Raw genomic sequence first — 12831 nt, 5'->3', positions numbered from 1 at the left:
CCTGCCCCCCACCAGTCATCCCTGTCAGGGACTCTGATAAACACTCTGGTTGATACAGCTATGCAGCAAATGGGCCAATAAGTATAAACAGCTGTACTTACATGTGTCTGGCTTGAGCTGACTGTTGGTAATGCCAAAGTACTGGGGATTTTCAATGACAGGGATCTTGGTCATTCCAATAATGACAGCATCTGGGCCACCTTCTGAAGAAGATGGGGTGTTACTCCCATTGGAGATGTGATGGAGTGGGCTGGCAGAGTCATCATCATTGCTGATAACAGAAGCTGGGCCTGGAGATAGAAAAATATATATATTCTCCTGTAATCAATGGTTTTGTTGATCTGTAATTCACATACATAAAATTTACCCATTTAAAGTGTACAATTCAGTGGGTTTTAGTATATTCATAGAGTTGTACAATAATCACTATAATCTAATTGTAGGACATTTTCATCACCCAGATAGCACTCACTCCCCATTCTCTCCACTTTCAGCCGAGGATATTCACAGATTTACACTCTATCTCTCTGGCATTTCATATGAATGGAACCATATAATATGTGATCTTTTGTAACTGGCTTCTTTCACTGAACATCATGTTTTTAAGATTCATCCACATTGTAGTATGTATTAGTACTTCCTTTCTTTGTATTGCCTAATAATACTCCATTGTGTGGATATGTCGCACGTTATTTATCCATTCATTTGTTGGTGGACATTTGGGTTGTTCTGACTTCTTGGCTATTATGAATAATGCTACTATGAACATTCATATATGAATTTTTATGTGGACACGTGTTTTAATTTCTCTTGGGTGGAATTACTGGGTCATATGGTAGCTCTATATTTAACATTTTGAGGAACTGCCAAACTTTTCCAAAGTGGCTGCACCATTTTATATTCCCACCAGCAGTGTATGAGAGCTCCAATTTCTTCACTTCCTTCTCCTGTAAGATAATATGTAGCTTTCCTCTCTGTTCTGTGATTGTGTCTAGAACACTCTGTCATTGAAACTCTCAACATGAATCTGGGATTCCTATTTCACAGAGCATTGAAAGTTCTTCTGGGAATTTCAGGATCTGGGTTTCTGTCTCTACCCTTTGGACAAGTCACTTACTTGCTTTGGATTTCTACATCCACTCATATGCAAAATAATATTTGCTTATTTTATGACAATAGAATGAGACTAGTAATAGGAAAATGTATTACAAATTTAAATGTGTTTCATGAGTATGTATTACTACTAGGTATTACTAAATGAACTTTAACTGGTAGACCAGATATACATTTGACTGTCCTATGACTATATTCCTCTTTCTTCATATTCTGTGAGTGTCTGCACCACTTTTGTCTACAAAATACTTTTATAACAATAATGGATCAATCCCATGGCAAAGTTACCTGCTTTGTCTTCAGCTGTAATACTATTTATAGAGTCATTACTTGGTGTCTTTATACTAAATTAATAATCATAGCATTTTCTGTACAAGACAAATTTTCCAGTCCAAAGTCTCAGAATGTATATGCTCACACATACAGTCTACTGTATCCTGTCTAAACAATTTACCCATTAGCCACTAAACTCATACTGTTTGCAACCAACATTAGATTCGCAAAGATAAAGGTCTACGTGAAAGCTTCAAACCAATGAAGACAGCAGTGGCGCATGACAGGCACTGTCTACGTGGGAGGTGGACAAGGTATGTATTACACAGGCAGGGTTCCATGGAAGCAGACCACTGACCTGACCACTGCCATAAGCCCAGAGAAAGAATAAAGAGAAAAGACGATAGGGAGTGAAGAGGCAGAATCAAATGCCCAGCCAAGGCAAATGCCATGTCAGGAGAAGTCTGAATTGCTACTTCCTACGCAAGGACATGTGCTTTCTTCCAACCCCCCCACTAAATGCATGTTTCAGCACTTCCATCCTCTTTCTGCCTTTTCCCTCACACTTAACTATTTTAGTGAGAAGCACAGCAATTCTGAAAACAAAAGTTGTCTTGTTAACCAGTCTTGAATCCCCTATGAAATATAATAATACCTCATCCCCCAACCTCCAAGATCCATTTTTCCCCCTCGTATGGAGATTATCACAGTTTGTAGTGATAACAGTTGGACATTCCCCAGCTAAGCAGTGTCTTAAACAAACTATGCAGGAGACAGCCTGCTGTTATTATAGGTAATTTTTGAAGCATTCTCTCAAGGGATGTGCATTTAAGCTGCTTTTAATGATGCACTTCGGCTCACTTCTGCAAACAAGTCTTCACACAGCCAATTTAGAAGCCACAAAACACTCAAAAGCAAAGGCAAGCCCATCAGTTATGCTCGTCTTGTGTCTAGCTCACCTGCGTTAGGATACAGCAGAAATCCTGCCAAGAACAACTACAGAGACAAGTTCTTTCCAATATTCCTAATCATCCCTGTTCTGCAACTTGCTCCCTGACAGGCCTAGATCATTCAGCTTCTGGCCAGCAATTAAAAATGAAGATGTGTTGGCTGGGCGTGGTGGCTCACGTCTGTAATCCCAGCACTTTGGGAGGCTGAAGCAGGCAGATCACGAGGTCAGGAGTTCGAGACCAGCCTGGCCACCATGGTGAAATCCCATCTTAACTAGAAGTCCAAAACTTAGCCAGGTGTGGTGGCAAGCGCCTGTAATCCCAGCTACTCGGGCGACTGAAACAGGTGAATCACTTGGACTCGGGAGGCAGAGGCTGTGGTGAGCCAAGATGGTGCCACTGCACTCCAGCCTGGGTGACAGTGTGAGACTCAGTTTCAAAAAAAAAAAAAAATGAAGATATGTTATGCTAAGTTTTCTGCATCTTGTCAATAAAACCTCACCACTGACTCCCTTCCTTGGTTCCGGACACGGCTGTTACCTCCTGCAAGGTTACCAAAACATGCTCCTTACTGCCTGAGCTCCGTGAAGGACTACAGTGAAGGCTGCACATTTCTCAGTCGATTCCAGGCACCACCTTTACCCCCAGAAATGCAGGAGTTTCTTTTTCTTAAAATTTCTTGTTTTTATTTCAATCGTTGTTTGGGGAACAGGTGATGTTTGGTTACATGAATAAGTTCTTTAGTGGTTTCTGAGATATTGGTGCATTCATCACCCAAGCAGCAAACAATGTACCCAATGTGTAGCCTTTTATCCCTCACCCCCGTCCCGCCCTTCCCCCACAGTCTCGGAAGTCCATGGTATCATTCTTATGCCTTTGTACAGGAGTTTCATTTTAAAACACTCCACATGCTGTCAGAAATCCAGCAATATTTCCTTCTGGAGCCCCTGCAATGATTAGAAATGCATTGACCCCAGTTGCTTTCTTCTCTGACTCTCCTCTGGCCCAGGATGCTCTGAAGTTCATGAACGTCAGAGCAGCGTTCAATCATGTTTGAGGAGGCTGATACCTAGAAGACAACTTGAGATTCCCGAATTCAGACTTTGAATCTTCTGCCAAGTGCACAGCGAAGCCCTCACTTAAAGAGTCCAACCAAGTGATTTGCTCTCTGCTTCTCCTTCCTCACTAAGGGATACCCTTTTCTTTCCTAAACCTCTCCAATTAAAACCCCCAACTCCGATGTAACAGAGTGGAAGGGAATGAGCTTTTGTTTAGGGAGCGAGAGGAGGATTAAGCATAGAAGCAGTAAAAAGCACCACAGGTAATTTTTCAAAAGCCTTTTCACTTTGCCAGAAAAATCACTGTTGACAAATGTGAGTAACACATAAACCTCAACAATTCATCAAGGGGGATATTAATTCAAGTGCTGTTTTCTTCATTATTGATGTTCCAAAACCTAGAAGACTGATATGGCTGTCAAGGTTGCAGGGTTTAAGCCCATTTTTCTGTGAACATTTTGATATAATGGAATGCAAAGCACAGCAAAGTTGGGAAGGCAGAAGAAGCTCTCAGCGGGGACAATGAATGTCTACATAATTTGACAGCAGCCTGTCTGTGCATATCACAGGATGTGTCTTTGTATGTCTATGCATGTGTTTGAGCAGGCACCACGAAAAAGACAGAAGAATAAAGGAGCACATCACCATGTGTTAAACGAAATTCATATGAGGGCTTGAAGAACTGTATTACAATATTCATATAAAGTTTTAAATGGCGAGGTATGTGCACACTTGGCTGATTTAGGGTAAATAGTTCTAATCACTCAGCTGACAAACATGAGTTCAGTCTGGAAACATTTTTAGCCCATTTGTATTTTAATATGTCTGCTTGGTCGCATATCTTGTACTATGACTTTACAGACATTTCTGAGCCTATCGTAGACTTAATTTCCTGTGATAAGAATCACGAAGGTCATCTGGGGGAGTTTTCTTCTCTCAATACCAATAGTGCCTTCAAGGTGAGGGGAAGGGTTAGTACTCTTGAGCAGCTGTACTAAGCAAGCCTTTTTGTATTCTGGATTCTGGTGCTTTGACATCTGGGGCCCTGCTGATCCTGGAGGGACAGCCCTCCCACAAAGGGTGAGTCAGTTCCTACAGATGGTAAATACCCTGCCTGGGAGCACGCCCTTCAAATGCAAACCAACCAATCCAGAGACAACACTCCCAACCACCTTCCTGATGTGAGGCTCACACTTCAGGCCACTATCCACCTGCCCTCCCCACGCCAGGGCCAGGTACTTGACAACTCTAGACAGCTCCTGTACCCTAGAGCCTGTTGAAATTACTCAGACTAGCCAATCCTAAACCTGTTCACCCTCCCTCCCCAGTTCCTTACCCTGGAAACACACCAAAAGCTCCTGTCCAAGTTCTCCCTTCCCTCCTCTGCCTCTTAATGGATCCCAGTGCTTCCCCACGTGGCCCTGCATTGCGTGGTGTGCCCCTTTCTTTTGGGAACCATGAGTAACACACTATCTTCTCAACGGCAATCATCTCCTAAACTGTTGGTCTCAGCAAACTTGAAAAATAATGAAACCTATGTTTTGTAAGAGCAGCACCTCTGCTGGATTGCAGCTGGAAGAATAATTCTGAAGAATTCTCTGTTGTGGCCTAAAACAGTAAAACCACATTTTTCCAGCTTTTCAGGAACAAGCGCCCTTCAGCAGTGCAAATTGGCTTGAAAAAATATTTAAGTGGGTGGAATGACTTGCAATTTAGCGGAAGCAAGACCCTGTCTTATAGCACTGTTATGGGAGAGTTTATTACCACCTTCCCCAAAAATACACGGGATACACCTGTGCACGCATACACATCAAACCCATAAAACAGAACACCTTTAAGACTGCCCAGGCAGGATGATCCCTCTGGTATCTTGGTAAAGTGACAATGATCAGCTGTGTCTGAAATTCGCCCCTGGGGAGCTGCCTAGAAGCCCTGACTACTTGAACTTGATGTTCTAACTTTGCCAGGGCTCCACTTCCCCTTTGAGGGTTAAGAACTTTAACCTTGGAATCCATGGAACTAGCAAGAGTCAAGGTGACTTTCCCCCCATGCCCAGGCCCCATCTGGCCAGGCTGCCTCAGCCCACTGGTCATTTTTGGATCACTGGACAGACAGTGATAGAGGCTGCCCAACAAGACAAGGTCTGATGTCAGGTTCAAAAGTAACAAGAAACAGCTCCTTATATGGCCAGGATGAACAAGCATAGGGTGGATAGTTTGGAATTGAGCAGTCTCCTGACACTGATACATTTCCCCTACTTTGACATTTTACCTATGGCCAACCTTGCTACCAAAAGAAACACTATACTAGCCAACAGATGCCCAAGATGGTCAGATCTTGGAAACCCACGTGAAAGATGTAAGAATGCCTGTCTTCTCATGACTTCTAAGCAATTCCTGTTCATTGTCTCTGTACCCATAGAAAATTCTGAACAAATTAGAGGTCCCAAGAGATCACACCTGATTTCAATTCTAATGATGAGCTACATCATCTGCATTCACTTGGTAAGCTACAAACTCTGCTTTTCAATTGTCAGCACATAGTCTGAATGCGGGGAATAGAATGCAATCAAGCACAAATCACAGCGTCTGGACGTTAGAATCTGTTTTGAAAGAGGAATGGTCATAAATGGAAACTGATTTACCAATTCAGAACTCTATTACATCTTGGCCAATGGAAGAAAGTTAAGACCTACACTTGTCCAGCTTGACTGTTCAGTCAACTATTCCCTGTACATGTAACTGAAATGAAGTTGCATTTATTTCCTTAACCTTCTTAAAAATGCATCACAAACTAGAACTGGAACGACAGTTAACACTCCCCCCACAGGATAAAAACGAGTCAAATCTAAAACTGTGAAACCATGTACTGAACTCAATTAACAACAGTAATGCCTTTTCTGGAAAAATTCTAGACCTACTTCTTCAACAAATCAAAAACCAGGAACACAGAAAATGAATCAAAGACCGTGGAATGTAAAGAGGGTCCAAGCATTTTCATCCGAATAAAAACATAGACTCATTACTTATCCAAAGAAGGAGTGAGTTAACTACTTACCAACACCTTGTCTTGATTTTACTTTCCCAAATCCAAACCATGAGAAATCTGAAAACCACAACAAAACATAAAATAAACTTCGAAAGAGAAGTAGAAACCGGAGGTGGTCAACACTGTCCTTGGTCAAATAATGCAACAAATTCCCCCCGACAAAAAATAAATAAATAAATAAACAAACAAACCATTTGGGATGAAAGCTTCCTATCAAACACCTGGAAACTAACGCTTGAATTTCTGTGTTAAGATTTATTTCCCATTCAGAGAACACGGAGACTCCAATCAGATAAGAGAGAGCAGCCTGTCTACGAGAAAAATAGCCACAACCCAGGGTTTAGGGCTCTGAGCTGTTTTCTTTCTTTCTCACTTTCTTTCTTCCTCCTTAGTGGAGAGATCATTGCCTTGTATTGAATCACCTGACAGGGAAGCTGCAGGGGTGAAGACACACACAATGCATTTGACAAATGCACTACGGTTCTGAACCACAGCAATGTGAGAAAATAATAAGAGAAAACAGATCTTTTTTGAAGCTGAGACAGACAGTAAAAAAAAGGAGCACAAAATCCCGTGGGAGAGCAGACACTTGGGCTAGATAGAGTTTCGGGGGGAGGGACAAAAAGATCTTAATTCTACACAAATTCTTGCTCCTGACTTGCTGTGTGACGCTGGACTATGTACAGCTGTTCTGTGCCTCTTACAACACAAGGTCCAGTAGGCACGTGTAAGAAAATATCTGCCAAACGTCTGGAGAGCCTCCCGTGAATACAGCCACAGTGAAATGTCTGCTTGCTTCCTGAGCCCAGCTATTTCCTTCTAGGTAATTTCCCTGGGTTCAAAGTTAATTCCGCGCAGTGGGGAAATCCCTGAATATGAGGAAGATAAAGGGAAGGGACCTCAAATCAGTAACTGTGTTTCCCTCCTCTTTCAAATTTTTACAGGCATTTTGGATAATTACCTAGCTAAATTGAAGAGAAATCAATTTAAGTGAACACTGTACAGAAAAGCTCTTTGCACACTCAAAGATGACTTAGGAGGTTGTTGCCATGATGATTGCTCAAGGGTAAATGTAGGCTTTCCTTCCCTGGTATCCTACAACTTCAGCCCCCCAACTTCTAAGCTGAAGTTTACTTCTGATCGATATTTTCCTCTGAATGCTTCCTTCCAGGTTTTAGAAGACGAGATGAAGGCCTGGCCTTGAGCCAAAGCCAAATAAAGATTCCTTTGCACAGAAGACAGTGAACTTCATTCATCGGAGCTGTTAGTCTAGGGAGGCAGAGTCCTGCCTGTGGATTTCTTAGTTACAACTAACCCCATTTAAAACAAAGTGTATTATCCCACTGGTCATCTTTTGTTTTCCTATACTTGTTTGATTTAAATACTTTTTATTAAACCACAGACTGAATTTTTTAAGCCTAGTTTTTTTCACTTAAGTAATTTTTCAACGTTACATTCCCATTTTAGAGAGAACCCACCAAAGGGCAATGCCATCACAATCCCTCACTGCTTGCACATTTCAGTTTATTTTTGATCATTAACTATAATAAACACAACTGCAATGAACATCTTTACACATCTTAAGTGCTCCCCTTCTCTTGTTAAAAATAATTTCCTTAGAAAAATTCTAGAAATTGAATTACTCATTCAAAAAGAATGAATATTGTGAAAGTTCTCAATACAGGTTATCAAATTGCTACAACACTATGCCAGGTCTCACTGTCACCAACAGTATTTGAGAGGGTAGAAGGGTACTTTTGAGCTCTACCCAATGGGAAAACTAAAGAGGAACAATTTCCCCTAACAGGAATTGCTGAATTCCCCACCCACCATTGGTGTGGCTCCACCTAACTGGGAAAAGACCTGGCGAATATTTCCCTCCCATCGGTGCCCCATGAAACCACTCACACCTCACTTCTCCCAGGCTGGAGTTTTGCACAATGAGAACTGCAGATATACAGAAAATAAGAATTCTTCTCACCTGTGAAGTCATTACAGTTCACTGAGTGCCTCCACCCACCCACTGGGCACCTCTTCCTTGGTCCTCAGCCAAGCTTTGTTTACATGAGAAATTATCCTATGCTTATTGACGAGGAACTGAGACTCAGGGAGGCTGATACACTTAGCAAATCTCTCAGCTTGTGGTGACTGAGCCTGGATTCATATCTTCTGATGTCAAATCATAGTGGGGTGTTTTTTTCATTCTTTTTTAGTTGCATTTCCCATGCTCCAAAATCACCAAAATTAGCCGAATTTTATAACAGTATGATTAGAATTCAATTTTAAATATAGAAAAACACTATAAGTAGTTATTCATTCTCATTTATTTATTTATCAGGCAAAACAGAGCCTTCAAAGAAAAATGAGCTGCAAAGCAGCCCTTAAGAAGCTGGCCGGGCGTGGTGGCTCACGCCTGTAATCCCAGCCCTTTGGGAGGCCGAGGTGGGCAGATCACGAAGTCAGGAGATCGAGACCATCCTGGCAAACACAGTGAAACCCCGTCTCTACTAAAAATACAAAAAAAAAAAAAAAAAGAAAGAAAGAAAAAAGAAAAAAATTAGCCGGGTGTGGTGGCAGGCGCCTGTAGTCCCAGCTTCTCGGGAGGCTGAGGGAGGAGAATGGTGTGAACGCAGGAGGCGGCGGAGCTTGCAGTGAACCAAGATCACACCATTGCACTCCAGCCTGGGCGACAGAGCGAGACTCCATCTCAAAAAAAAAAAAAAAAAAAAAAAAAGAAGCTCTCGGTGGAGGATGAGCCATCTAAGACGTAAGTTCAGAGTGTGGGAGCTCAGAAAAGAAGCCTCTATTCCAATGGAGGGTTGGAAGGGGGCTCAAGAGAGAGGGCTCAGAGGATTTCTAGAAAATAGATTAGAATTAGCCAAGAATGGGAAAGAGCAGAGGAAAGAACGCTGACTGCACTCAGAATCCAGTTCTGGCTAAGGTGAGAAGTGCTGAATGTGTCCAGAGGCTGATGCAGCTGGAAGGGGGGTGGGGAGAGGGAACTGAGAGGTACAAGTAAGGGCCAAGTCAAGAGTTTGGATATTGTAGTGAAAATTGCACAGTTAGGTAAAAAAAAAAAAAAAGAAAAAGAAAGAAAGAAAGAAAGAAAGAAAGAAAGAAAGAAAGAAAGAAAGAAAGAAGGAAGGAAGGAAGGAAGGAAGGAAGGAAGGAAGGAAGGAAGGAAGGAAGGAAGGAAGGAAGGAAGGAAGGAAGGAAGGAAGGAAGGAAGGAAGGAAGGAAGGAAAGGAAGAAAGAAAGAAAGTAATCAAACTCAAGCCAGGAAGTAACATTGTCAAGATTAATTTTAGAAAAATCATTTTGGCTGCAGGGTGAAATCAGGATTACGGGAGGAAAAAACTGAAGGCAAGAGATTGGTTAAGGAAGTTTTTAGAGAAATCAAGGCATGAGAGAATTGTGGCCTGAACTGGGAATTTGGGAAGGGGAAGGGGAAGGAAAGGAAATGACTGCAGGCATATTTAGGGACAGTAGCAGAACTTGGTGATTAATTGCAAATTGAGGGAAGTACAGAGAGAAAACAATGAAGGTTTCAGATTTGGACAACTAAGTATATGGTTATGCTGCCCATAGAGTCCCTAAGGAACTTAGAAGGAAAACAGATTTAGGAGTCAAATTGAGAACATGGGTTTTAGCCACAAATTTCAAACAAGGTGCCTATGTGAAGAAAATGGAAGGCAATACCCTCAGTTGGCAGAATAGTCTGAAGCTCAAGACACAGGCTTGATATCAAAATTCTAGAGCCCATAGATCAACCTGAGAATGGAAACTGGACTCTCTACCTAGGAGTCGTTTCTCATTTGGGCCTATACAATGTCATGTCTTATAGGCACAAAGGAAGGCTCACCCAGCTGAGGCCAACTTTTGACAAAATTATTCTTAAATTAATGAACTATTTCTATGTTCTTTTTAAAATAAACTCGGTCATGATGTAGGAGAGAATATACAATCTTCTTGATCATACCACACGCTTCCTCGAACATTTAACAGACCAGATACAGAAAGGTCAGGCTGGCACCTCTTCCCTAGAAGCTGTTATGCATTCAACAGCTCTTTCTTGATGGATTTAAGCAGTCGTCTTAAAACTTTAACACTAAATTTCACAAGCAAAATTTTCCCACAAGGCCAAAAAGAAACAATTTCTCAATTTCCTGTGATGTTTCATCCATGGGGAGTAGAGTCCTGCCAAACCTTCTTTTATTTTCTGTTTAATAAGAGAGACTTTATTCACTGCAAAATAAAGGGCTCCTTCAAAAGTAAATGTAGCTGTACTGAGCTTAAAGAATCCCCTCCTTTTGGAATGTAGACCAAGAAAGACTCTAAATTATGAAATTAACCAATTAAATCCATCTCATGTTGAAGAAAGCTCACCATTTTCCCTGACCGGAGAGAAGGAATATAGGAAAAAATAGCATGTAAACACATTAACAGCTCTAAGATGGAATTTAAATTAAATAAAATAAATGGCAAAAAAAAAAAAAAAATGCTTTTTAAATTTCTCTTAAAGGAAAGAGCTAAAACATAGGGGGTTGAAAAGGAATATTTATGATGTAAATGAGAGAATCAGAGGAAGGAGCTGGGAACAGGCAACATGGAAGAAACCTGACCCTCCCTGTAGGTACTGAATAGCTCAAACATTAAACATGAGGCTTAGAAAGGTTCTGATCTCAGGAGAAAACAGCTTCTGGATATTTTTAAGTTTCAGAAAAATCATTTTAGTATGTTAAGAGAAAATCAGCTTTCCTCCCTTCTAACACTGAAGAAATTGACATTTGCCAAACGATTTTCTTTATTTTTTAAGGTAAGACTCACCACCCTCCACCCCCAAGAAAAATGACTTTACCATTGTCATGGAATCAAATGGTAAAATATGATTTACTAATAAAAATGGACTTCACCTCCAACTTCTTAGGACCACACCCACTCCCTAAAGGACATTTGAAAGAGGACTCTCTGGGCTGCTTTGCTTCAGGGAGAGGATGGACCAGAGTTGAGTCCAGAGTAGATAGGCCAAGTGCTTGCCTGAGTAGCCAATGAACTGTCACATCTAAGATCTAGAATGACTGCTTGTTAGAGTGAGAGAAGATGAACGCAAAATTCGCCTTGTTGACAGCATCATCATCCCCCTTTCCTACTGGCACATAATCGGGGTGAGTAATAGTGTGCTTCAAATTAATTCCAGTTCCTCCGGGCACAGAACAGTGTAGTTCGGGGCCAAGTTTCCACTTCAATTGGATCTTAATCTTTTACTTAAGGACATACCCTTAATAAAAGAAAGCCCCATCTCCACAGTCTAGGAAGAGGGCTTGCCTTGAGTTAAACTGGTTCTGGAAATCATGACACAAAGGGTATTGTATCCTCCTGACCAACCTTCACTTGGCTCCATCCCTTGTCTTTCATCAGACTTACGTGAGGTATTTCCACTGTTCTCTAAAAATGTAACATTGAGCAACTCCTATGTGACAAATATAAAGAAAAATGTGTGTATTATGGCTGAACCTCCTAACTGTTCCTGAAATTTGTATTTCCGGTTTTCCCCACCCAGCTACACCATATTTCCCAGCTTCCCTTGTGGTTAGTTGTGGCCAGATGGCTAAATTCTAGTCAATGAAGGGGGAGCAGAGCAATGGGTCCCACTTCCAGGCCTTGCCTATTAAGACTTCCTCTGTGTACTCCCTTCGACCTGGCCAAAATTAAGATAACACCTAGGGCAAGCTTGGAAGTTATGACTTGAAGATAGCACGGGGCCATTTCAAGGAACAATGAATTCTCCCAGTATTGTTATGTGGGCATAAACAGAGTAGAACACATCTCAGAGTCTTTCTACCAGAGGGCCAATGAAGCTGAGCTATCTTTCCTTCCATTCTCATCCATAAACAAAAATATGTGTTTGAACTGTGATCCACTTTGGGACTGACTTACCACTACAGAGAGCCTACCCCTACTAACAGATGTAGGAAAAAACAAAAACAAAAAACATATGCTTGAGGTTTTATTAACTGACTCCATGACTTCCCAACCTGTCAGCACACATTTAAAATCGTGTGTCGGTGCACATTTGCATTTTCCTGGAGAGGAGATCCACAGATTTCATCAGATTTTCAAAGAGTTCTCACCCCCAAATGCTAAGAACCACTTCAGTACATATAAATACCCACAGAGACAAAGATATAAATGTGTATGCACTCTGTGTTCGTATTCTATTTACTTCTGTTCTCTATCAACAGTTGAGTCTGGAAACTGAAAAGCATCTATTATTTCTCACCTAGATTTCTTCAGTAGCCTTCTAACTTAGCTCACTGCTTCATTCCTGCCTTCCCCTGATCTGTTTCCCATGAGCTGCCTGAGTAATCATTTTCAAGTATAAATCAGAT

General features: G+C 41.4%; 1 protein-coding gene across 3 annotated transcripts in view; it reads right to left on the bottom strand.

Moving 5' to 3' along the window:
* Positions 1-12831, bottom strand: part of NTRK2 (neurotrophic receptor tyrosine kinase 2) — a 366752-nt gene that overhangs the window by 158476 nt on the left and 195445 nt on the right. For 2 of the 3 annotated variants that reach the window (XM_030919805.1, XM_010378077.2), the window contains 2 exons: positions 6452-6499; positions 102-290 (listed from right to left, as the gene is read on the bottom strand). In XM_030919805.1, the coding sequence (XP_030775665.1) occupies positions 102-290; positions 6452-6499 (237 nt within the window). The remainder of the gene's footprint in view (positions 1-101; positions 291-6451; positions 6500-12831) is intronic. The other variant, XM_010378081.2, reaches the window with a different exon arrangement.

Source organism: Rhinopithecus roxellana, chromosome 16, assembly GCF_007565055.1.
Source record: "Rhinopithecus roxellana isolate Shanxi Qingling chromosome 16, ASM756505v1, whole genome shotgun sequence".
Taxonomy (NCBI): domain Eukaryota; kingdom Metazoa; phylum Chordata; class Mammalia; order Primates; family Cercopithecidae; genus Rhinopithecus; species Rhinopithecus roxellana.
The sequence above is the reverse complement of the archived record's forward strand: the minus strand, read 5'-3'. Positions and strand labels throughout refer to the sequence as shown.